Genomic DNA, 24,773 nt, shown 5'->3' with positions numbered 1-24,773 from the left:
GGCACATGATGTACCCAAACTGAACCAGGAGTACATACACAATTTAAGCATATCAATTTCAATCACAGAAATAGAAGAAGGCATCAAAACCTACCAATCAAGAAAAGCCCAGGACCATTATGGATTCTCAGCCGAGTTCTACAAGACCTACAAAGAAGAATTAATAACAATACTCCTCAAATTATTCCATGAAATAGAAATGGAGATACCCCTTCCAAACTCATACTATGAGTCTGGTGTCATCCTGATACCAAAACCAGAGACACATCAAAGAAAGAAAGTTTCAGACCAATATCCCTGATGAACATAGATGCAAAAATTCTCAACAAAATTTTGGCAAATCGCATACAAAAACATATTTAAATATATGCACCATGATCAAGTGCGGTTCACCCCAGGGATGCAAGGTTAGTTCAACATAAAAAATCAATAAACGTAATTCATCACATTAATAGACTTAAAGAGAAGAATCATATGATTATATCAATTAATGCAGAGAAAACATTTGACAAATTACAGCACCCTAGATAAAGTAGGCTCTTTTGCTGTTCTTTCTCTTCTTTCACATTTTTCTGCTCTATGAACAGACCTAGAAGCTTTAGAGAGAGTTGTCTCCTCCTTTTTATGTTTATTTGACTTGAATCTCCACGAGAGATTTTGACCAACCTTTTAGCACACTGGATCTCTTTATATGGATAGCCTGATGCAGATTCATCTTTTTGGTGTTATTTTTCTTGAGTGATCTGGCAGTTGTTAACAAGCTGCTGGCCAATTGTACATTTTAAGTTAAAGCCAAAAATGTGTCTGGTTTTGTATTAACCTGAAGAGTTTCCTGTGCGTCTGGAAACTTGTTTGGAAACTTCAATGTAATTCTCAAACATGTACTTCCATTTTTGTACATAAATTTCTGTTTGTGTACCTTTGTCATTTGTGAGTTTCTCACTCAGATTAACAGTGTAATCTGTAAGTTATTGAGCATGTGTCATATCACATGTAGGGAGCCAATAGTTCAGAATTTTCTGGCCAGAATGAGTTTTAACAACTATGGATGATATCTTTAAAATTTTAAAGGAAAAATTATAAAATTTGATGTGTATAAGCTGAGAGGTTTTATTTTTTTACATTTTAATTTGGTTAGGTAATTAGTTTACTTGGATAATTATTTTCAGTTTTTGTTACTAATTCCTATTTAAAATGTAAGCTCAGTTAAAAAGTTAAAACAGACATTTAAAAATAAGATATTTATTACTTAAAATTTGAGCATTTGACAAAGGTTTACCTTCAGAATTTCTGAATTTTGACCATTTCGTGTTTTAAATTTTTGAAAAGTTAAAGCCATTGTTGTCTCTTGTTGCACACTCTACTGAAGTTTAGCAAAGTATCTATTCCTCACAATTTTGTCATTTTGACAAAAATGTGTGGGTGTCTGGGCTTCCTGTTTGTCTCATCATGGTTTCGTTGGCACAAGTTTTATAAACACTATTATTTCCTTCCTTTCTTCCCTGACTATCATTAGTAGTTATTAAGAATAGGAGGGCAACCTGTTATCAAAAAGGAAAGTAGGATGTACTTATGTACTAATGTTTATTCTCATTTATGTGCTGGATATTGTTTAAGGGATTACAGATAATGGAGAAAAAAACTGACCTCAGATCAACAACATTAGGCATTTCACATAGTATATTAGCAACCAGGGATGTCAAATAATGCTTTTTGGGGGGGTTTGTTATAGATTCCCTTTATCCATAGGAGTACACTTCAAGACTCCCAGTGGATGCCTAAAATTTTATGTAGTAGTGAACCTTTAAATTTAATGTTTTTTTTTCTTATCTTAACTAAGCACTTAGCATATAACTTTTGTAGTTTTAAGTGCAAGAACAAAACAACCTCAGCATATATATATATATATATATATATATATATATATATATATAAATATATATATATATATATATATATATATATATAAATATAAATATAAATATAAATATAAATATAAATAAAAGATGGGCACTTCAAAGCTTTTCTTTGCATATTGCTACTTTGGCATTTTGGGGACAATATTAAGTAAAATAAGAATTAATACCTGAATATATGCACTGTGATACTACTGCTGTTGATTTGATAATCATGATGACTACTGAGTAATGGGCATGGATAGTCTGGACAAATGTTTGATCCACTTCTGGTTAGAAAGAGCAAGAGAGTCGGGAGGGCACAGTTTCATCACATTCTTGTGAATGTTGTACTGTTCAAAACTTATGAATATTTCCTGTAATTTTCCATTTCACAATTTTGAACCATGGTGACTGGTAGCTAAAACCTCAGGAAGCCAAGCCACAGATGAGGGGATACTAGTATGCTTCAAAATAGCCATGTATCTATCATAAGCGATGATGAATACAGGTCAAGAATCTCTAATCTGAAAATTCACAATCTGAAATACTTCAAAATCTAAACTTTTTGAACATCAACCCAATGTAACAGTTGATAAATTACACACCATGAAACTTTTTTTTTTGCGCACGCTTAAATATTCTATAAAATTACCTTCATACTACATGTAAATGGTGTATATTAATAAATTTTGTTTTTAGATGTGTGTCTGATACCCAAGATATATCTCCTTCTGTATATGCAAATATTTCCAAATCTGAAAAACAATCTGAAATTTGAAAACAATTCTTGTCCCAAAGCACTGTGGATATAATCTAAACCTATGTTGTGTTTGGAAGAAAATTCTTAGTTTCTGTGTTTTAAAAAATGTCTTGTGGGGGGAGCTGGGATTATAGCTCAGTGGTAGAGTGCTTGCCTTGAACATGTGAGGCACTGGGTTTGATTCTCAGCACCACATAAAAACATAAATATAAAAAAAATAAAGTAAAGGTATTTTGTTTATCTTAAAAAAAAAAAAACTTAAAAAAATTGTCTGTGGTTTGTACTGGTGCACACTTTTAATCACAATGAATCAAGAGGCCAAGGCAGGAGGACCACAAATTCAAGGCTAGCTTAAGCAATCTAGTGAGACCCTGTCACAAAATAAAATTCAAAGGAGTGGGGACATAGTGATAAAGCCACGTGGTTTCAGTGCCCAGTACCAAAAAAAAAAAAGTAAAAATAAAGTCTTAATAGATATGTTATTGGCTGCAGAACTTTCTGCCTTCATTTACAAGTTGGTAATTGAACCTATTTTTTTGGTATATAAATCAATTTATTCATCTTTCCCTCTCTCTCTTCCATCCCTTCTCTCTACTCCCCCATCTTTCTCTCATTATTTTTGAGGATGACTTGAAAGTCAGAAACAATTTTATTTACAGAACATTTTATAGTTGTCTTCTTATATGCTTTATCCCTAGTGTTGTTTATTAAGTTGTACTCTGGAGTACCTATCAGGCGGCACAAAAGATAAACTCTGTTCATGAAGAGAGGAAAGAGTCTGCTACATTGAATCAACAGTGTGATTACTGATTATTTTAGCAAGCTTTATGTAATTTTTTTAGAAAAAATTATCCAAAGCCATAATTACTAATTTTACTTTAGTCTCATAATTTCAGGTTACATATCCTGAAAATAGTTTCCTTTGTTCTTTGTGTATCATTTCCTGAAGAAATGATAAAGTGGAAAATTGAATTCTCTTTTACCACAATTGCAGCATTGAAAACATGTTTTAAATTTAAAACCTTAACATCACATGGGAATATTTGAAACCATATGATGCACAGAGGGTGCAAAAGTGAAATTTATATGCATTGAATGTTTTGTGTTTGAAAATATGGTGTGATTCTTCATGATTTTTAGAAAGGTGTCTGGAATTTTTGCACTGAAGCAAAGTGGAAATGTAGTTGGGTTTCCTGCATAGTAAGATAGAAATGTCTATTACTTCTTCAAAAATCATGAAATAGTTCTGATTTTGCAACATTGGCATGTAGACTTGCCAAGAAATCTGACCATCAGCTAAATAGCTGTTTCTGGGAGATAAAGCCTTGAAGTCTCAGCTGAGCATGCCAGGAATAAGCTTCTATCTCAAGGCATTGGTCGGAGTCTATGTGATTTCTTTTTATTGAATTATAATTGGCTTGGGGAGAAGTGTGGGGGAGAAAGCACACTTACTTTCAGTACCCTGGTCCAGATTTACTCTATAACCAGGAAACTGCTACCAGGGAGCAACACATTAATATGCATTTCCCAGCTTGCTGGCTTTTTGACACCTGATGATGTGGCAGTACATTTTAGATGATAAGGAAAATCCCTGATCACAGCAGGAACATCTGTTTTTTTCTGGCAAGAGGGAAAGTCTTCCCCCATCCAGCACACAGCTGAATGGATGCTTGGGGCAGCCTCTTAAATGGAAGATTAAAATAATTTAAAACATAAAAATAAACAAGGAGAGTAATTCCTTATAGTTATTTTTCTTATAAAATCTTTAAAGTACAGGCTTTAGTGGAATAAATTATGTCTTGTCATTAGCAATTTTAATCATTAGTATTTTTCACATTGATATTACTGATAGAGTTTTTTTAAGTCTAAATATTGCTGTTTTTGCTTTGATGTTTACTACTGTACAGAAATGAGACATTAATTTATTCAAGTTATGAAATTGATTTAAAATACATTCTCCAATTTATTATAAGTATTGCTGTATCATGTTGTAAAATCTGAACAGGAATAATACAATTTGATGGCTTGGTCTTCTTTTAAGGTATGAAATAGAGGACTGACATTGGTTGATTTTACATTTTTGACATTTTTATAATCTGATTTATAAATGAGTTTGCATGTAGTCTTGCATAGATATAACTAACACTACCCATTTTTAAAATTTTCTCTGCAATAATTTCAAATTGAAAATAGTCTACTATATACATTTTAATGGCAAAATAGTAAACATCTATGTATATATTGTGATGAATTGCATTAAAAAGTCAGGCATGGTGGCACATGTCTGTAATCCCCTGGGCTTGGGAGGCTGAGGCAGGAGGATTCCTAGTTCAAAGCCATTCTCAGCAAAAGTGAGGTGCTGAGCAACTCAGGGAAACCTTGTCTCTAAATAAAATGCAAAATAGGGCTGGGGATGTGGCTCAGTGAATGAGTGCCCCTGAGTTCAGTCCCTGGTCACACATCTCCTCACCCCCGCCCCCCAAGAAAGAAATTGCATTAAATGATGTTTGTTTATCCATTCCCATCATAAATACAGAATAATAGCTTTTCAGGTCTACATTTTTTGTTTGCACTTGACTCAAACTTTAAGCGAGACTGTGTGGGAGAACATGGCTAAAATGCTAGTAGGACCTGAATGATGCTATCAACAATATAATATATATGTTGCTTAGTTGCTAAAAATATAGATTCAAAAATTTTTACTTAATTGATAATGATTTATTATCATCCAATTCCCTATCAACTTTTCACCTAACATTTAACAATAATTGAATTAATTATTCCATTAGGAATTAAAAACAGTTGATTTTTCTAATTCTATTATTTATTCTACTATAATTTGCTGAATTTTTAGTACACATGAATTAATATATGGATTCATTAATGACTTCCCCATTATAAAAATTATAAAAACTTTTATTATGAGGAGTTAATGTCAGCTTTACTTTTCTCATCCATTAACTCTTCAAAGTTGATATATAATTATAAAATAAATAATTTTTCAAGTGTAGTGAAAAAAGACAGGTCCTGGCTGGGGTTGTGGCTCATGGTAGAGCACTTGCCTAGCATGTGTGAGACCCTGGGTTCTTTTCTCGGTACCACATATAAATAAGTAAAATAAAGATCCATCAACAACTGAAAAAAAAAAAACCAACAACCTCAAAAAATAGGTCCTTTAATTTTTAGCCATAATCTTCATACCTTGATTATTCTATGGTACCCTGCTGTATGAACTACATGGCATAATGGACTTAAATGGAGAAATAACACTATTTTCATATGCAATTAGGAATAATCACATTTTCCAAAGACATGGTATACTGTAGGTGTGACATTAAATTGAAATATGCATACATCAATGGTACACATTTTTTAGTATAAATCTCAAAATACAATCATTACATTTCAGTGGAAGTACTTTTCATCCATGTTTATATTGATACCTCTTTAAAGTGCTCCTTTAATAATTTTTGAAATAATTTATGAGAGTGTTCTTTTAAAATTCCAATTTTCTGAAAACATGTAAAATAGGAAACCTTAAAAATATTAAAGAAGCTGTCTCATTGGTGTAGGCCACTGTGTTAAATGCTTGGGTTTAAAGGTGAATGATGACCTCTGTCCAGCCTTCACTGTAATAGTGGAAATAGCAATTTTTAAAATTAGCTAAATTATAAGTTAGAACTATAATTAAAGTAAAATTAGAATATAAAGGTAACAAAAAGCATGACATGATTAGTTCTGTTGAGAATCGGGGAATGCTCTGTAGTGAAAGTAGCATTTGAACCTAGGGTTTGAAGAATGTGAACTATTTGGGTAGAAGAAATGCTGTTGGACGTCTTGGCTCATAAACAGGGTGAGTGAAGGTGAAGAGGAGAGTGTGGCAGTGTAAGCACAGTCACCTGAAAGTTCCTCTGTCTCTATACAGTGTTTGCCACAAAGGCCACGTGTTCCAACATATATTTGAGAAAAATTCTCAGCCAGGAAGCAGCCTAGAACATTATTTTTTAGGGCTAGAGACCATATCCTGTCGGAAGGCCACTGTTGTCATTTCACATGAATGATACATTGATCCTGAATGAAGTGCAGTTATGGTCAAGAAATAAAATCTAAAAAAAGAATATTGAAACCACAAGATTTATGAACTATGGTGATTATAAAGGAAGGAGTTGAGTTTGATTCCGAATATGTTTGGGAAGGGTGCATGAGTTGACCTAGGAGGTGAGTTTCATTTTGGATCTGTTGTGTTTGACGTTTCTTTGAGGCTTCCAATTGTAAATTTATACTGAGAATTTAGGAAAATATTTAGTATTTGTGACCAGTGCCATGTTATCAGGATAGATGGTTTTGAAATTAAGCATTTTTTTTGAGCTTGTCCAGGGAGACAGTAGTGATCAGTCCATAGAAAGAGAACTTGAGGACCCGTTTTAGGAATAAGAACAGGGATGGGGACTCAGAAGGAGCAAAGGAGTACCAGCTGCAGACAGAATTACAAAAGGGGAAAAAATTGAGAATGGTAGTAGAACCAGATCTATTATTTTAAAGATGTATGTATTCTCCCTTTTCAAGTGATATTTTATCACTATGCAAACATCCAATTCCCTATCAACTTTTCACCTAACATTTAACAATAATTAATTGAATTAATTATTCCATTAGGAATTAAAAACAGTTGATTTTTCTAATTCTGTTATTTATTCTACTCCATTACTTGGCACATTTCTGAAAAGAAAAAACTTTCCCTTGTCACCTGGCACTGTTGGTTTCTCTGAAACCTTTCCTACTGAAAAGACAGGATAGGTTTTTCAGACCTTCTGTTAATGATTTTATTTCTAAGCAAGGAGTTGGTGTTATAATCATCTTAAATGGGAAATGAATAAAAGAAGATTCCTAGTGAATGGAAACTCTAATATCCCTTACATAAAAATTGCATTTCACCCTATTTCTAATTGTTCTTCTCTTTGTGGACATTTAAGTTTCTATCACTGATTATCTATCCTTTGTGGCTTATTTGAAGTTCTTGTCAGTGTATTTATGGAATATGCTGCAAAATAATTTTTCCTTTGCTTCATTCTGAAGCACGCATTTTCAGGAAAGGCTCTTAGTATTTTGACATGTGGTGAGTCTCAGTTTCTTTGTTTGCTCCATTCCTTTCCTTAGACTTGGGCATGTTTGCTCCTTATCATTTCCATGCCTGTAAGCAAGGTCAGCTCTAATCCCTGAGTGTGGACCAGCATCCTTAATCTTATCAGCATTTTCTTGTGCTTGTGTTTATGTCCCATTACAGTCCCATTACAAGCTGCACTGACCAGAAATGTAATGACTTTTACTAGTAAACTTTTTTATAGATTTTTTTTCTAATAAAACCTACTTGCTGCAAATGTTGGACTATCACAATCTAAAAATGATTTTAGCTTTTTCAGTTTAATTCTTCAAAAAAAAATCCAAAAGTTTCACATCAAAGTTTATATTGGTAAATGTATATTTTTTGTTTCTTTATTTTCAAGTGTTATAGTATTGACATAGGTCCAAGACTACTCATTTGTACTTGTTTTATTCTCTGGTAGAACTCATAAAGAGAAAAGAGTAACCTGGTCTACAGCTAAGAGTTATACAATGCAATCATATTATTGCACTTAAAAAAATTGATAATATGTGGTGCTTATATAGTTTAAGGAATGAGGAATAAGAATCAATTGCATATATAATATTTATAGCCAGACTGCTCTTAGCAAAATTAAGAAGAATATTATATATCTCTTACTTTGACTAGATGGGCTAAGCAAAAGGTAACATTTTAAATTTGTTCTTATAGAAGATAATTTAGATTTAGTTATTGAACTCAAAATTCAATTTCTCTACTTCTTCTTAGATTTGTCATTTCTTTTCTGAACATTAAAATTAAGTTTTAAAGCTCAAAAGTCAAAATAAGTTCTTATAATTTACTCTTTGAGTCATCCAGTAGCACTTGATTATTCTGAGGAATATTAAAAACTTAGTTAATAAATATTTATTTATGTTAAGGTATAGCTTATCATAACCATGTCAGAGTGAGTGATTATGTGTCTGTTAAAATGTCAGGTTTGTGATAGCTTTCACCTTATCTTGATATTTTAGTTAATCCTGACAGTTTCTGAAATAGATAACACAATAGCCCTGAGAATCTAAAATCTCTTACCCAAAGTTACAAAACTACAAGGATCCCCAAAGTAGCAAATCTATTAGCCTTCCTTATTGTCAACATTTTGGGTAAATTGTAGAAGACACCCCACGATATAATTATGATGTTAGAAAGAAGAGTAAAAAGAGAAGATGGCACTATTAACAAATAATCAATGTCTCGCTTACAGATTTTTTTCCTTTTTAACTTTTTAAATATACTTGCTCAGCCTGGGGAAATTGAGTAAGGTGGGAGTATGAAGTATACAAGTGTTTTGTGTGGTGTGTGTGTGTGTGTGTGTGTGTGTGTGTGTGTGTGTGAGAGAGAGAGAGAGAGAGAGAGAGAAAGAAAAAGAGAGAGAGAGAGAGAGAGATTAGACTTCCCTGACCTAAGCACATTACATCATTTTTGAGGTCTAATGTGGGTGTAATGTTCTCAGTCAGCTACTTTGTATAGACTTGGAACAATATTTTAAATATGTGGAATCATTCTCCTACTACTTCTGGTCTGGTGTTTCACAAGATGCCTTTTTGTTTTTCATTTTGAATAGAAAGATGAAAACTACAGAAGCCTCCCACGGGATACTAGTAACTGGTCTAATCAATTCCAGAGAGACAATGCTCGCTCATCTCTCAGTGCCAGTCACCCAATGGTGGACAAGTGGTTGGAGAAGCAAGAACAGGTAACATAAAAGCCTCCTTGTACATGCATCCTTGGTGCAACATCCTATCTCATACATACTTAAAACAAAGTTTCAAGTAGTAGGTTCTATGTCTGAGTCCATCTAAAACTAAATGCAGAATATTCTTGTGCTACTCAAAGATTTCTTCTGAGTAGCTGTGAATATTTGCAGGAGATTTTCTAAAGTACTGCAGCTGGTAATGTTGCAGCAGCCCAGATATTTGGCTTTGAATAATGCAGTTAGTGAGGACAATTTCAAGGCTCTTCTCTTTTTCATTAGACAGAAAGTCAAGGAATCTGAAAGGCAAATTAAAACTTTTCATTATTCCTGACTTCACTTTATGAGAGGAATATATGCCATGGTGTTGTTTTAGAATCTGGTTATCGAGTTTATTTTTGTCAGGCAGGTTTAGGCACTTATACCTTTGGTTTAGTCAGCGTTTTTTTTTTTTTTTTTTTTTTTTTTTTTTTTTTTTTTTTTTTTTTTTCCTGCTGTGACTAAAAGGACCCAACCAGAACAACTGTAAAGGAGCAAAAGTTTATTTGAGAGCTCATGATTTCAGAGGTCTTAATCCATAGATAGCAGACTCTATTCTTCATGGTTCAAGCTGAAGCTGAACATCATGGCAGAAGAGTGTGGCAAAGGGTATCAGCTCACATGATGGTTAGGAAGCAGAGTATCCACTTGCCAGATATAAATATATACCCCCTCCAGCCACACCCCGCCTGCCTTTACTTCCCACTCAGTTAATCTCATCAAGGGATTAATACCCTGATTGGGTTAAGACTCTCACAATGCAGTCACTTCTCTGAACTTTCTTGCATTGTCTCACAAGTGAGCTTTTGGGGAACATGTCATATCCAAGCCAACACACCCTTCATAAATGTCAATGACTTATTTTAAGTATTCAGATATTTAGAGTTTGGCTAGTTTACTTTGTGAAACAACCACCTAATGATTCATTAAGTCTGAATTGTTTACCATTTGCTAAAAAAAAAAAAAGGGCTACAAATTCTGCTTGGTGGTAAAGTGCATGTTTACCACATGCAAGGTCCTGGGTTTCATCCCCAGCACCAAAGGTTGGGGGAGAAATAGCTGGACCAAGACAGTGTTATATCACTATTTTAGAAGTGCTGCTTCCTAGAAAGACTAAGAATTTACCTGGTAAGCTAATTCTTCCAATTAATTGTTTTTAATGTCTTGGATTCTTATTGAGTCATAATATTTTTCTTCCTTTCCCCTTTCTCTTGCCCTTTTCTTTTGTCTTCCCGCCCCCTCCTTTCCTCTCTCCTTCATAGTGGGGAATCCCAGTGTTTTCCTTGTCATTGTAATCGTTTTTTAAAAAAATCTCTGCCAGCCATTATTGAGGCATAATTGACAAAACTGTATATATTTAAGGTGTACAAAGTGATGTTTTGATATATGCATACAATGTGAAGTCATTACCACAATCAAGATGATTAATAAATCTGTTACCTCACATGGATAGCGTTGTGTATGTGTGAAATGAGAACATTTCATTTAATGTATTCTTTTAAAGAATTTCAACTCTGTAATGCCTTATTATTTACTGTACTCACCATGCTTTATATTGGTCTTATTACTACAAGTTTGTACCCTTTGACCAGTATTTCACATTTTCCTCCATGCCCAGCTCCTGGTAATATGAGTTCTGTTTCACTTTTAAATATCAGTTAGACTATGTGGTATTTGTCTTTCTGTGTATAGCTTATTTCACTGAGTATAATGTTCTCTATGTTCATCCTTGTCACAAATTACAGGATTTCTTCTTTATTAAGGTTGAATAATATTCCTGTGTGTACCTCTGATTTTCTTTATCCATTTTTCTGCTGATGAATCCTTAAATTGTTTCTATATCCTGGCTATTATGAATAATTCTTTTATGAAATGGAAGGACAAATATGCTTTTAATGAGGTAATTTTATTTATTTTAGAACATATCCATAAAGTGGAATTGCTGGATTAGATTGTGGTTCAGCTTTTACCTTTGAGCATCCATGCTGTTTGCCCCAGTGTCTGTACTAATTTACATTCCTAACAGCAGAGTGCAAGGGTTGCCTTTTCTTCATATCTTGATTAACACTTTGTATCTTTTGACTGTTTGATAACAGTAGTCCTAACCAGGTAGGAGGTGACAACTCATGGTTTTGATTGACAATTCCATGATATTCAGTGATGTTGAACATGTTTTAATAGTTTTTACACTAAATACAAACATTTGTGGTTTCTTGATTAATTAGTTATTTTCTTTAAAAAAGTTCATATGGGTGTAAAACTGTGTGAGCACTCAGTGGGAGAATGTTTTATTGTTTAAATATTTCAATAATTTTATATAATTAATAATTGTGTTGCCTAAATATTAGAATAGCAGTTTTCGGTTTAGATTAATGACATCAGTTGAAAGAAATCCTAAGCATTTTACATATTTTATCTCAGTTTGTGTTTCATATCGTACAAACCACCTAAAATAATTTTGTGGGATATTCAAATATGAACCAGCAAAAAAGGATAATTTTCCTTGTACACCACTTTTTGGTATTGCAAAGGTACTCATTTCTATCATATAGTAAGTATTAGCATATCAATATTGAGATGGAAATAATTTTAAACAATTTTTTTTTTTAAAAAATGGAGATTCTTCTTAGGAAACACTGATTTCTCAAAATTTCAGATTTTTAAATGAATTGTTATTACAGTATTACTTTAAAATAAATGTTTTTAAGATTTGGATAGTTGAATTTGCTAGTTCCTGATACTGTTATTTGTTCAACAGTAAGTCTGGAGGGAGGGAAAGCCCTCCTAAGACTATATTTAAAACTCAGCAACCTCCAGGAAGGTCTGAATTCTCCTTCCAGGGTGCCCCTCCCCAGTCCACCTTGACTGTCTTTTATTACTAGAGCCCTAACTATCACATCTTTTAAAAAGGATGGGGAACAAGGCCTTTGTCCTCTTTGTGGCTCTTTTTGAATGCAAGAAAGCCTTTCCCACAGCCTCGCAACAGATGCCCCTTAGTGTTTTGTTAGCCAAAATTGCATTACTTCTCTACCCACTTCTAAATCAAAAGGAGTAAAATACCAGTGTTGATTTAGACTATTGGAGCTTAACCCCCTGGAGTTAAGGGAAGGGGCTTTGTCTTCACTGAATATTATCAAGGGGCTGTTAAATCAAGAAGGGAGGGCAGTATAGGCACACCGAATGACAACCTGCATTAGCTAAATATGCTAAATATGACATTTTAATTGAAATATTTGGATACAAAGATTGACAGCTCAGGGTTTTCTAAAAATGATACTATATTTAATTATATTATAAGGATATAACTAATTTTTTTGAGAGAAAATTTTTAAAATATTTATTTTTTAGTTTTCGGTGGACATAACATCTTTATTTTTATTTTTTTTGTGATGCTGAGGATCGAACCCAGGGCCCCCGCGCATGCTAGGCAAGCGTGCTACCGCTTGAGCCACATCCCCAGCCCCATAAGGATATAACTTCTATCTACTGTTACAATTGTAGATTTGTTGTAAGGAAGTGGTACAGTTTCTTTTTGTAATTATAGTATAAAATGGTTTTTTTGGAGCATAAAAGATTGTTTTGAGAAAACGCCCCCCTAAGACTTAGTCTTGATTTGTTTCTGTTGACATTATTTGATATATTTGTTTCACAATAGGCAGGTTTTGGAAAAATAGGTACTCCTCATTCTATGTAGATGACATCAGCTAGTTGATTCCTAGGCCTAAACCATCTCCTTTGACTTAAGTTTAGAAAAAGATGATGCATTCATTAAATACGGTATGAATGAGACTGTATACCTAGAAAAGTAGAAGCAGTTGGTGATTTTAGCAGAATTAGAGTGAAATTTATTTACAGGACAAGAATCCCCCCCCCCCCACACACACACACAGAGACACACAGACACACACAAAATAAAACAAAGCTCAGAGTAAATTTCTTTGTCAGAAGTAAGCACTATTGTTTGGACAGAAGAAGAGTTATTGGTTCCACTTTATATACTGTCAGTGCAATTTGCTTATTTTGTTAACTATTCCCTATGAGTCATCTGACTTTAATGGCCCCATGTCTATTTTGAGGCTTTTTTTCCTCCATAGTTCTTGCCATCCCAAGTAAAAAAGTTTGCATCCCACAGAAGAAATAATGTTTTGTATTCTTAAAAATTTTAAAAAAAGAATAATGATCAACCCTCAGACTTTACAATTTGGGATTGCCAGGGCAGAACCGATGGCTGCCCTCCTTTCGTTATGCCTCTACACTGGAGAAGTCAAGAGAGTTCTAGATTTTGTATGTCTTCAGTGCTTTTGTTTTTGCTCTATTTCCTACCAGAGTGCTTGTCTCTCATTATCTCTGTTGTTGAAGTCAGTTGTTATCACATCAGCTTTGCCAATGGGAATAAACAGCTGAGAGAAAAGGACAATGTGTGCTTTGGAATGCTGAGCCAAAGGCACTTCCAGAAACCCAGAGTGTCTTGTTTTGGGCATGGACCTGATCCTACATAAGGGGATATTGAAGCTTCTTTCCTTCTGTCAGGATATTGGTAGTTTCACTTCTATAACAAAAAGGAGATGGTGTGTCTTAGTAGAACTCTGTATTGGGAAGCACTTGGGGTCAAGATGGCATGGTTTCCAGAAACAGTACTGCTTTTCAGAGACAAACTCACCTTGCTCAGAATCATCTGTAGCTCAGTCCTACATCAGATTCATCTCAAGAGGCAGAGGGCTGTTTATCTTTCAAAGGACATCCTTTTGGTTTGTCAATCTGTGACTTCCGTTCTCTGAAAGATCTCAGAGGAAACACTGAGGATCTGAAAAACTAAATGGATTGTAGAAAAAGTTTTTCATGTTTCTGAAATTTTGATTCTGAGACTCAGAGGAAACAAAGAAAAAAGGCTATAGAACTCTTAGTTTTGATGTGGTAGTAGGTTTTAAGAAGTTTGAATTCTTTTAACCATTACCATTTCCCTGACTCTGCATGGACTGTAATTTAATATTGGCAGATATGGATCATAAGCTGACTTTGTTTTGTATCCTCACACTTTATTGAAACTAATAAATTCTACAAAAGAGGAGGCAGGAACTTTATAATACATGATTGGAAGTATTTAGGACCTGAAAATGAATGATCTTAAGGAAAATATAGGCTAATTGGGAGCCTGCCATTTCACTACTTTCTCTTGGTGAACAGTCCTGAACCCAATTAGCAGAAATAGCAAGGAAGTATAAGGGATCCTCTAACTGCCACTTAAGCTTAGTGAGAAGAATGACTGCCCTGACCTTTAGTGAAAAATATGTTCTAGGGTTCTTTCCATCAAGAAAAACCTCATCTAACTGGCAGATTATTCAGAAGGTGGAAAAATATCTTGAATATTTGATGAGGACACTGTTCCACTGGAAACTTAGATGTTCAATACTTTCACATTTGTCCCCTTGCCAGCCAAATAGAAATTCCACCATCCAGGGTTGTATCTTAAGGTCTCAAAGCCAGGAGTTGAGAGCAATGACAAGAGGGTGCAGGGATTGCAACCCAGGAACTGTGCATGCTAAGCATGCTCTACCACTGAGCTATAGGCCCAGTCCCCACAATGCCTTTGTTTTTCCTTGTTATTTTATATACCTTTGTTACTTGTTCAAGTTATGACACATTGACTTTATATTTTTCATGCAGAGTATTTACATGTCTGACCTTTAATCATATGGTTCTTTTGAAATGATAATGACTCAGATGGGAATAGTGTCTGTTTTTATGTTAGCCTGAACTTGTAGAGTCCTAGATATTACAAAAAGAATACAACCAATTTTTTTAAGAGAGAGAGAGAGAGGGAGAGAGAGACAATTTTTTAATATTTATTTTTTAGTTTTTGGTGGACACAACATCTTTATTTTATTTTTATATGGTGCTTAGGATTGAACCCAGCGCCCCACGCATGCTAGGTGAGCACGCTACTGCTTGAGCCACATCCCCAGCCCACAACCACATCTTAAATATAAGATATTTGTATATGGAGAAGAATGCTAGAGAATACTTATCTTTTTTATTGTCAGAATAACCTACTTACAGATGTTTATTCTGATACTTCTTAAACCTTCAAAAATATTTTGATGTTGTCATTAATATTGACATGATACATAATGATTATATTCCTATATCATGCTACTCTAAATTTGTTTTATTTTTGCTTTTTATTATATTTTTATTTACACCAAATTTTTAAATATTTAGGGCAAAAGTAAATTTAAAACATAGTGAAAAAGCATTTTTTAGTGTATTCAGTTTTTATGGAAGCATTTAAAAAATGTATTTCCTTCCATGCCCAGTCAATAAGTAATTGTGGCCCTTGGTTTTACCTATTTTCACTTTGTCTTATGAACTTGTGAGTGTTGGTGACAGACAGACTGTGGCTCCTGTTTTCATGTGATTCATCACACTTGAATTTTTTTTCCCTATATAGGAACATCCTGTTTCTTTCCCTAGTACTTACTAGAGTTTCTGGAATAAGGGGGTGGGGTGGGAAATCTCCCTTTCCTCAGATCTAGAACTATGTAGATGATATAAAGAAGTTGATTTCTGTATTATAAAGTGATCATACTTTATTAATTATAGAACCAGGAGATGGCTTATTTAGAAATCTGATTACAATAGCTGCAGACTGGCCAGTAAAATAACTCAGTGGTCATAGCATTAAACAGAGAGCAATCAAAATGCAGATGTAGAAACAGAACTTCATAGTGTCTACTGTCATTTGTGGGAAACAAGGTCAGGTTCTGGTTATGCCAAAGGGTAATCGAAATGTGTTTTATTGTAGTTCATTTTATGATTATTCTTTAATCCATGGGCACTGAGTAAGCAATGACTCTTCTGATTATTTGGTTTAAAATAACCTAAGCCCTCTCATCCTAAATTCATACAGTTGTATATTTATAGGAAGGAGATTTCTTAATATTATTTGAAAACCTTTGCAAAATTTGTTTAGAAGCAAACATAATTGTGTTTTTCTCTAGAAACACCAAAATGTAGAAACTAAAAATCTCCAAGATTGTATTAAAATTAAGCTTAATTTTAATGATTAAAGCTAGAGGTTTTATAACAGAAAGTTGTTCTCACAATAACACCAAAAATAAAACCAAAACCATCCTTTTGAAATAATTGTCTTCTTACCTGGATATATTAATGCAAAAGCAGATTATTTTATTGTGCTTCCATGATAGGGTGACTACTGTTACAATATATGTAAAGACTAAAGGATGTAGCATGTATTTTCCATGAGCCTTACATATATCCTACTTTTATTATCAAGTATTGTGGACTCCACAGTATCAATGGAGAACAGGTCTGGAGTGTAGGGTCCCCTGTTGATAATCTTTTTAGAAATGATCCCTTGACTTCCTAGGGAAGTCTTGCAGGTTACAGAGAGGGTCACTTTAGTTGGCATTTTCTCCTGAGAAAGACAAGAAACATTCTGCCCTTACACATATTTACAGACAAAAAGACACTGGAGTCTGGGAAGCATGTGTCAGTATTAGAAACTTGCCCCTCCGATGAGTGGGTCTTGCTTTCTGGCCCTCACATCAATGGCTGTATGGCTGTATCCAAGGAAAATAAACTCCCCAACCTTCATTTTCATTGTGTACAAAATGGAAAAAATAAATTTGGCAGATATGGATTTATTACAGGTTGAAATGCAGACCAAGTTTCTGTAGAGACTTCTAAGAAGCTGTTTTTCTTCCTGTCTTTCATTTTAGGTAAAAATCTGTTTAATGGTTTTACCTTAGCAACTCTGTTTTGTGTTGAGTAATTGTGTGTGTGTGTGTGTGTGTGTGTGTGTGTGTGTGTGTGTCTGCGCGCATGTTTTGCTGGGGATTGAACTCCTTACAGCCTCACACATGCTAGACAAGAGCTCTACCACTGAGTTCCATCCCCATCCCTGACTGATTTGATTTTCTTAAATGTTATTTTCTCCTTGCATATTGGAAGGACCATTTGGTATGCTGTGCTGGTTCATTTTCATCCCTGGCGTATTTCTAATGCCCTCATCATCCTTTCAGAATTGGATTCTTGATTCTGTGGCATCTTATCAGAATTAGAATAAAATTTAATCTTTTTAAATCATCTCTGGTTCATTTCTGAAGAACATAATCTGACACCAAAATGACATTAGTGTTAATCTCTGTGTCTGCATCCATTTTAAAATATTTCCTTTTGTTTTTGGCAACCATGTGTAGTTTTAATAGGATTAAATGTAAGGATACTATTTAAGAATTCTAAGTGTCTTATGAAGGCTTCCACTTGGCCACTGGTTATGCATATGGATTCCTTTGCGATATAAGTGAGGAGAGGAGTTAGGAGGTCCAGTGTCACTCATTTTCTTTTGGAACGGATTATGCAGTTGAAGGGTTGCATATCTATTTTTTCCTTTCCCTTGATTGCTGACCATATTTATTGCTTTGTTGGCCTATGGTCCTAGAAGCCTGCAAGCAGCAATGAAGTGAGGCAGAAATTCTACTGAGTGAAAAAAAATCTTGGGTGGTGTGTGGATTAACCTTCATGGGGAATCTGTTAGTAGCTGATGATTCCCTTGCCTGTGAGTACTGCTGCTAGAATCAGACATTTGAGAGCCTGTTCTATGGATTAAGATGCATTTTCATTTTTAGCTCTGACCTTCAGGTGCCTTTTCATATTTTCACTGCTGGCAGTCTTAAAGATTTTTGTTGTGAGTTGTGTGAATAAATATGATGGTAGAAAGAATACTTGCTTTATATTATATTCCCACCCATCTGTATGTCATTTGCTTTTGAAATTTTGGGTTTTATTTCTATATTTCATGAACAGTAGAACTGCTGTTCTTTAAAAAATGCTGGTAAAGAACTTGCATTAACATTTTTAGCCTACAATATGTTGTTTTCACTACCTATTTCCTACAGCCTGCTTGTAGAAATTGAATCATTCATAAGCCATTTTTAATTTGCAGATTTTATGATCGAGGTATATATACTTTTCTTCAGTGCTACACAGACTTTTCCCACCTACCTTGAACATGGACATGAAGTGGTCCTAAAATGTTCCTATTTTAAGGGATAAAACATTTTGTTCATTGGTTTTATGTCTTTATCTCCACTGTAGTCTATGTGAGTGTGCCCTGTAATATTTTTCACTGGTTCTGTATATCAACAAGTCTTTTTGTTTTTTCTTCTGTTTTTCATGTTTTTCTCAAATGTTATGGCTGAGAATGTAGATCACTTTTCCTTTTTTTTTTTTTGTTCCCTTGCCCCTATGTTAGGGATGGGACCAAAGGCTGTGCATATTAGTTAAACTCTCTACAACTGAGCTACACACCCAGCCCTAGATGAGTTTTTTGAAATACCTGAACAAATTATAAAGAGGTTAAAGTACTGGGAATAAATGTTGTTTCTACAACACACACATGCTGGTATTGGGGAAAAATTAGAATGGGCCTTTGGGTTTCATTTCACAAGTGAATATTGGTTCTACTCCTTTACAGTACGTGTTACTTTTGAAATCTTTATTTTTTATTTATTTATTTTTATTTTTAGTACATCAAACTATACAAGATTGTGAGCATGAGCATTTTTTTCTCTTTTTCTTCAAGAAGTATAATTTCCATATTGTGAGATGGGATTGCATTTTTGATATTTATTGGAATTAAGTTAAACTCTTGGAGAAGCATTGGTAATCCCTTGAATTGTTAAAAATCATTCATTACCTAGGCCTCTATGACTTAGCTTCCTATTCCACTGAGAAGATAGAATCAGAGGGTATAAACATCCCTGTATTCCCACCATCAAGTCCACCTCTTGGTGCTCGGACTGTACTTCATCATTCCAGGAGGAGGCTTCCTTCACCTCTCACATGCCAGTGTCCTCACTTCTGTGCTGTCTCCCATCCTTCTCAGACTTTGGACTCTGTTCTTATATTAAACTCATAGACCACTACCTAGTCATGAGTATCTTTGTCTCTCTCTGCTAGATCTTTCCAATCAGCAAAATATGTATTCATCTAACTCCGCCCCTTTACCTCTCCTAGCCTTTCTCCTACTGTTGCCTCAGCCTGGCTTGCTGTCCTTATAATTCTCAGATTTGGTTCCTTCTTATCTTTCATATAAACGATCACATGAAAGAACCTTCCTTAATCCTCACATTTGAAAGAGGATGACATCCCTGCTGCCTTCCATTATTGTGTCTATCCTTTTCTTTATAACATTTATGAATTCCAATGTGTCTTTGTTTCTATTCATTTGTTGCTCTAAAATAGTGTTTGTTGTTTGATGTTTGTAAATACTAAGCCCTTCTTTTCTATTCTCCTCCTCCCCTTTCTTCCTTTCTTTCATAAATGTTTGAATAAATTGAAAAGAAAAAGTCCCTATAATGATTCCACTTTTTCTTTCTTTCCTTTTTTAAATTATTACTATTATTATTTTTTTTTGTTGTTTGTTTATTTGCAGTTCTAGAGACTGAACATAGGTCCTCATATATGCTAGGCAAGTTTTCTACCACTGACGTATACCCCTAGACCTCCTTTTATTTTGAGATACAATCTCTTTAAGTTACCCTGGCTGACCTTAAACGTGGGATTGCGGGTGTGTACTGCCTGGCTGACATCACTTTTTCTGATACTGTGTATTATTGGTTGATTCTTTATGGAGTTAGCTAAATTGACTATTTCAAAATACTGTACGATAGTGTGACTTTCATTAATTATGAGCTAAAGAGTTCAGATTATAGGTAAATGAACAAAAATTTGCTAAATGTTGAGACTTGGACATTGGCAGATCTGTTAATGCAGTAGTATTATTGCATTGTTGGTACTTGATCACAAAATTGCTGTTTCTCAGCATCTATATATGATGAAAAATAAGACTGAGAAATTATTACAGATTAAAGGACCAACAAATGATGGGTAAATGTAAGTTCTTTCAAGGGAAAGCAATGTTCCTACTTTGAAAAACTAGATGGCATTGGCAGGGGAGGTTGCTTAGTGGTAAAACATTTGCCAGTCTGTTTGTGCCCTAGATTGATTCCCAGCACTGCCATAAAAAAACAATGCTTGATGTGATAGAGAGCACAGCCTTTCATATCCATAAGGATGATCACTTGTGAATTCTCTTTGAGAATATCTTACAAAAGTGAGCATGGATTAAGTGTTAAAACTTGACTGAGCACAATCAGTTTTCTCCCTGCCTCACAATGAGGTCTGCTGCATTATAGTTGATCACAATGGCTCTGGGAAACCTGTCTCTAAGGGCTTTCCAGAGCAGGTGATGGGAGTAGTGGGCAAGAGTTGCTCCTACTTAAATTAGGTTTTTATGGGACACAAGAAAGAATAAAAGGCTAAAACATATTATTATAAACCCAAGATTGTTGTCAGTTTTATAAGCTGTAAAACATTTAATTAAATATTTAAATGTTTAATTATCAGAAAATAAAGTTTCTATGTAACTAGAAAAAATATTTGAGCAAACTGTTTGATTATGATAAATAATATAAAAACAATTGAATTGAATGTAATATAGTTAATAGTCTCCTGAAAATGCCATATCATTTTACTGTGAGTTTTTTTTTTTCAGAATATGGAAGCCTTTTCATATAATAGGATGGAAATGAATTATACTATCAGTTTAGGACTCCAAAATGGCAAAAATTTCCTTTTAGATATGATTTTTTTTTCTCTTTTTATGGAAACAACAGATTACTGGCCCTTGAATGTTCAATTTATAAAATATAAATATAAATTCTAATATACCTTTAATGTTGTATATAGTGTATATGTTTTTTTAGTTTGTTTTTTCTTATCTAATTCCTTGAGTATAGCTTCTTTTTATGTATGATTTTTTTTTACCTATGATATTTTGATATGGAAATTATGTTGAGTTTTATAAATTGCTTTCAGAGAGAAACTATTCATTATTTATTATGGTATTGTACAAAAAGTTTCTTAGTTAATGGAATTGATTCTGTTATGAAGATGATCTCATACAGGCTATAAAGAGTGTTTATTTATTTATCTATTTATTTATTTATTCATTTATTTTACTGTGGATTGAACCCACTGAGCCCCATCTACAGCCTTGTTTTTTATACTGTGTGACAGAGTTTCACTAAGTTGCATAGGGCCTTGCTCATTTGCTGAGGCTGGCCTTGAACTTGTGATCTTCCTGCCTCAGCCTCCCAAGTTGCTGGGATTATAGGCATGCACCACCAACAGCATTTTATTTTTTAAGTGGTGACATGTATGTATTTGTTCATTATTGTTCTGAGTGGTAATTAGGCACCTATGGGATATGAGTAATTAGAATCAGAGGTCTTCCCTGTGACAATGGAATATTGAGTTACATTGAACTGTATGGTGATTAATTCATCACATTATTTCTTATTTTTAAGATTGTGTTTGATTTTTGCATAGGAAATAAATACACAGTTCCCAAAGCAAACATTATACATATATATACAAAATAATAGTTTCTCTCCCACAGCTCTTTCAGCCACTCTTTTTCCCATATGTGAATCCTTTCAAAATGGTACCATAATTTTTAGAAGAAATACAAAATATATTCTCTTTTTACATTCTGTTATAGATAACATTTATAATTTTCTGTGCTGTTGCTATTATTTGTTTAATATAGCTTGGTAATATTTTGTAATGAACACATAAAAAGTGTCCATTTTTGAAACAGTTTTATAATTTTCCTTTGTGTAGATAGGCTGTTATCTACAGATGGAGATTTAGGTTGTTTACTGTCATTTGCTGTTTCAAAGAATACTGCAATAGATAATCCTTCTTTGTATCCTTTTGTATTATATCTGAGATAAATGTGTAAAAATGTACTTGTACAAAGAATGCATTGTATAAGAATGTATACATTTATAACTGATAGATGTTTCCAGACTGACCTCATAGCTACTGGACCAAGTTACATTCCGTAGTAATGCCCAAGAGATCCCATCCTCTCTATCAAATCACCTTACCACAAGATTATCTGTGCAGTATTGATCAGTATCACTCAACTGACCAAATCAGATAGGCTTCTAAAGTATTTCCCTAATATAGGAGGCTATTGACAACTTATAGGCTGTAAATGGGCTTTCTCTATTGTTTTAGTCAGTCTTTTTTTTTTTTTTTTTCCTGCTGTGACTAAAAGACCTGACAAGAACAATTTTAGAAGGAAAAGTTTATTTGGGGACTCACAGTTTCAGAGGTCTCATACATAGACATGTGGCTTCATTGCTCAGGGCTCAAGGGGAAGCTGAACATCATGGTGGAAGAGTGTGGTAGAAGACAGCAGCTTAAGACATCACACTATGAAACAGAGAGAGCAACTCATCAAGAACAAAATATATACCCAAAGGCACCCCCCCCAAACCAGAGACCCACTTCTTGCAGGTACACACTAGCAGCCTATAGTTACCACTCAGTTAATCCCTATGGGGAATTAATTAACTGATTGATTAACTAACTGATTAAGGCTCTCATAACCCAATCATTTCAACCTCTAAACCTTGCATTGCCTCACAGGTAAGGTTTTGGGAGAAAGCTAATATCCAAATCATAACATCTACGGTGATGAGCCCAGGCCGTTCAAGTCTATTCCCTTCTCCGAATTAAATAAACAACACTTAAAGAAAATCAACAGTTTGGGACAGGCTTTTGAGTTTTCGTTGCTCATTAGCTGACTCATTAGCTCATTAAATACTTCTTTTTAAAAACAATTTTTTTTTTAAAGGAAGGGGTGTTGGGTCTTGAACCCTAGGCCTCTTGCATGCTAAGCTCATATTGTACCACTGAACTATACTTCATATGTTAGGTTTCTATTTGCTGCTTATAATTCTTATAATAACTTGGATACATGAATTCGATAGGAACAAAACCAATAATTTTCTTGTACCTTGGTATACACAAGATGACATGCTATTGTAATTTATTTCTATGTTAACACCTTTTTCCATTATGCCTTGGATTGTATGTTACACAATAATATAGACCATATGAACGATTTCAAATTGTGGGAACTAATGCAGTCTTCTTGTCATCTTAAATATGCTATAATGTTCTTGATTGTTGGGATTCGTTGAAGAAAATTTATCTTGAAAATGAGATGGGTATTGATGGAATGTGCTATTGGGGGCTTGAAATTTTTGATAAATAGATATTAGTAGTGTTTAATTTCTGGCCACCCTCAATCAATGAAGGATTGCTGATAGTTTATTTTCTGTTATTAGTTTATGACCTATTAGGGCCAGGTGTTCTGTTCTTTTTTCCATTGTTCCATCATTTATTAGCTTAGTTGAAGTGTCCTGGATGATAAGAATCCTGTCTCTAGATGTACTGATTGGTTTACTTGGGAAACCCCTTATTTTAGATTTTTCTTGATATTTAAATTTTTTTTCCCTTTTTGATGTATATGGTAAGATGTTGGCATTTACGGTTAAAAAAAAAAAGAAAATATCAGAAATGGCCATAAGTACAGTGCTTTTTCTCCTTAGATTTTTTTCCCCTGTTATTTATAACATTGAAATATAGATGCGTAATGAGAGTGTTATGTAAAATATGAATAACATGTGGAATTTCTAAAGATGCATTTAAGTATCTAGGATAATGCAATCTGTGTTCCCTTTTAAAGACCTTTTGCCATTCCATAACCCATGTTTTCAGACATCTTTATCTGTAATTTATTAGATGCTGTGCCTCATAAAAACAGAAAAATAATTTGAATAGCTTAGGGTAAAGCCCCTGTGAACATGAGTAAGCATTCACATGTGAACTTGTTATTTTATCTTGAGGCTTTTAAAATTTATTTATTTATTCCATCTTTTTGCAGCAATGATTGTTAATCTTTACTTTTCTTATTCCTTTTCTCTGTACTTCTATCCCTGGTGATTCTTTTCCTCCTCCATTCATCCATCTCCATCCCCATTTCTCCTTTCCATATTCAGACTGCCATTAGCTTTCATGTAATAGCCTGTAGTCCCTGTCATCTGACTGTCCACGGCAGTCCTTGATGTGTGATAAAGAACACTACTTTATACTCCAGGGCTTTGTCCATTTTTAGGAGCACCAAGAACTAATGTGCTTAATTTCTGCTTGAAGTCACAGTGACTTGGATTGAAATAGCATGTTATGTTAAGAAAGTTCCTGAAATTCCTAAGCCTTTAGAGCAAGCTTCCTGGCTTTCTGCAACATATTTCAGAGGATTGTGAGGACCTCCTTCTTTTCTTCTCTCCTCCAGCCATC

General features: G+C 34.1%; 1 protein-coding gene across 18 annotated transcripts in view; it reads left to right on the top strand.

Moving 5' to 3' along the window:
• PARD3 (par-3 family cell polarity regulator) overlaps positions 1–24,773 on the top strand; it is a 692,586-nt gene that overhangs the window by 328,777 nt on the left and 339,036 nt on the right. For all 18 annotated transcript variants that reach the window (XM_081300388.1, XM_081300389.1, XM_081300386.1 and 15 more), the window contains exon 5: positions 9,366–9,497. In XM_081300388.1, coding sequence (XP_081156514.1) covers positions 9,366–9,497 — 132 coding nt within the window. The remainder of the gene's footprint in view (positions 1–9,365; positions 9,498–24,773) is intronic.

The sequence above is a fragment of the Spermophilus citellus genome, assembly GCF_964194105.1.
Source record: "Spermophilus citellus genome assembly, chromosome: 6".
In the NCBI taxonomy this organism is placed as follows: domain Eukaryota; kingdom Metazoa; phylum Chordata; class Mammalia; order Rodentia; family Sciuridae; genus Spermophilus; species Spermophilus citellus.
This window is presented reverse-complemented; position numbering and strand designations above follow the sequence as displayed.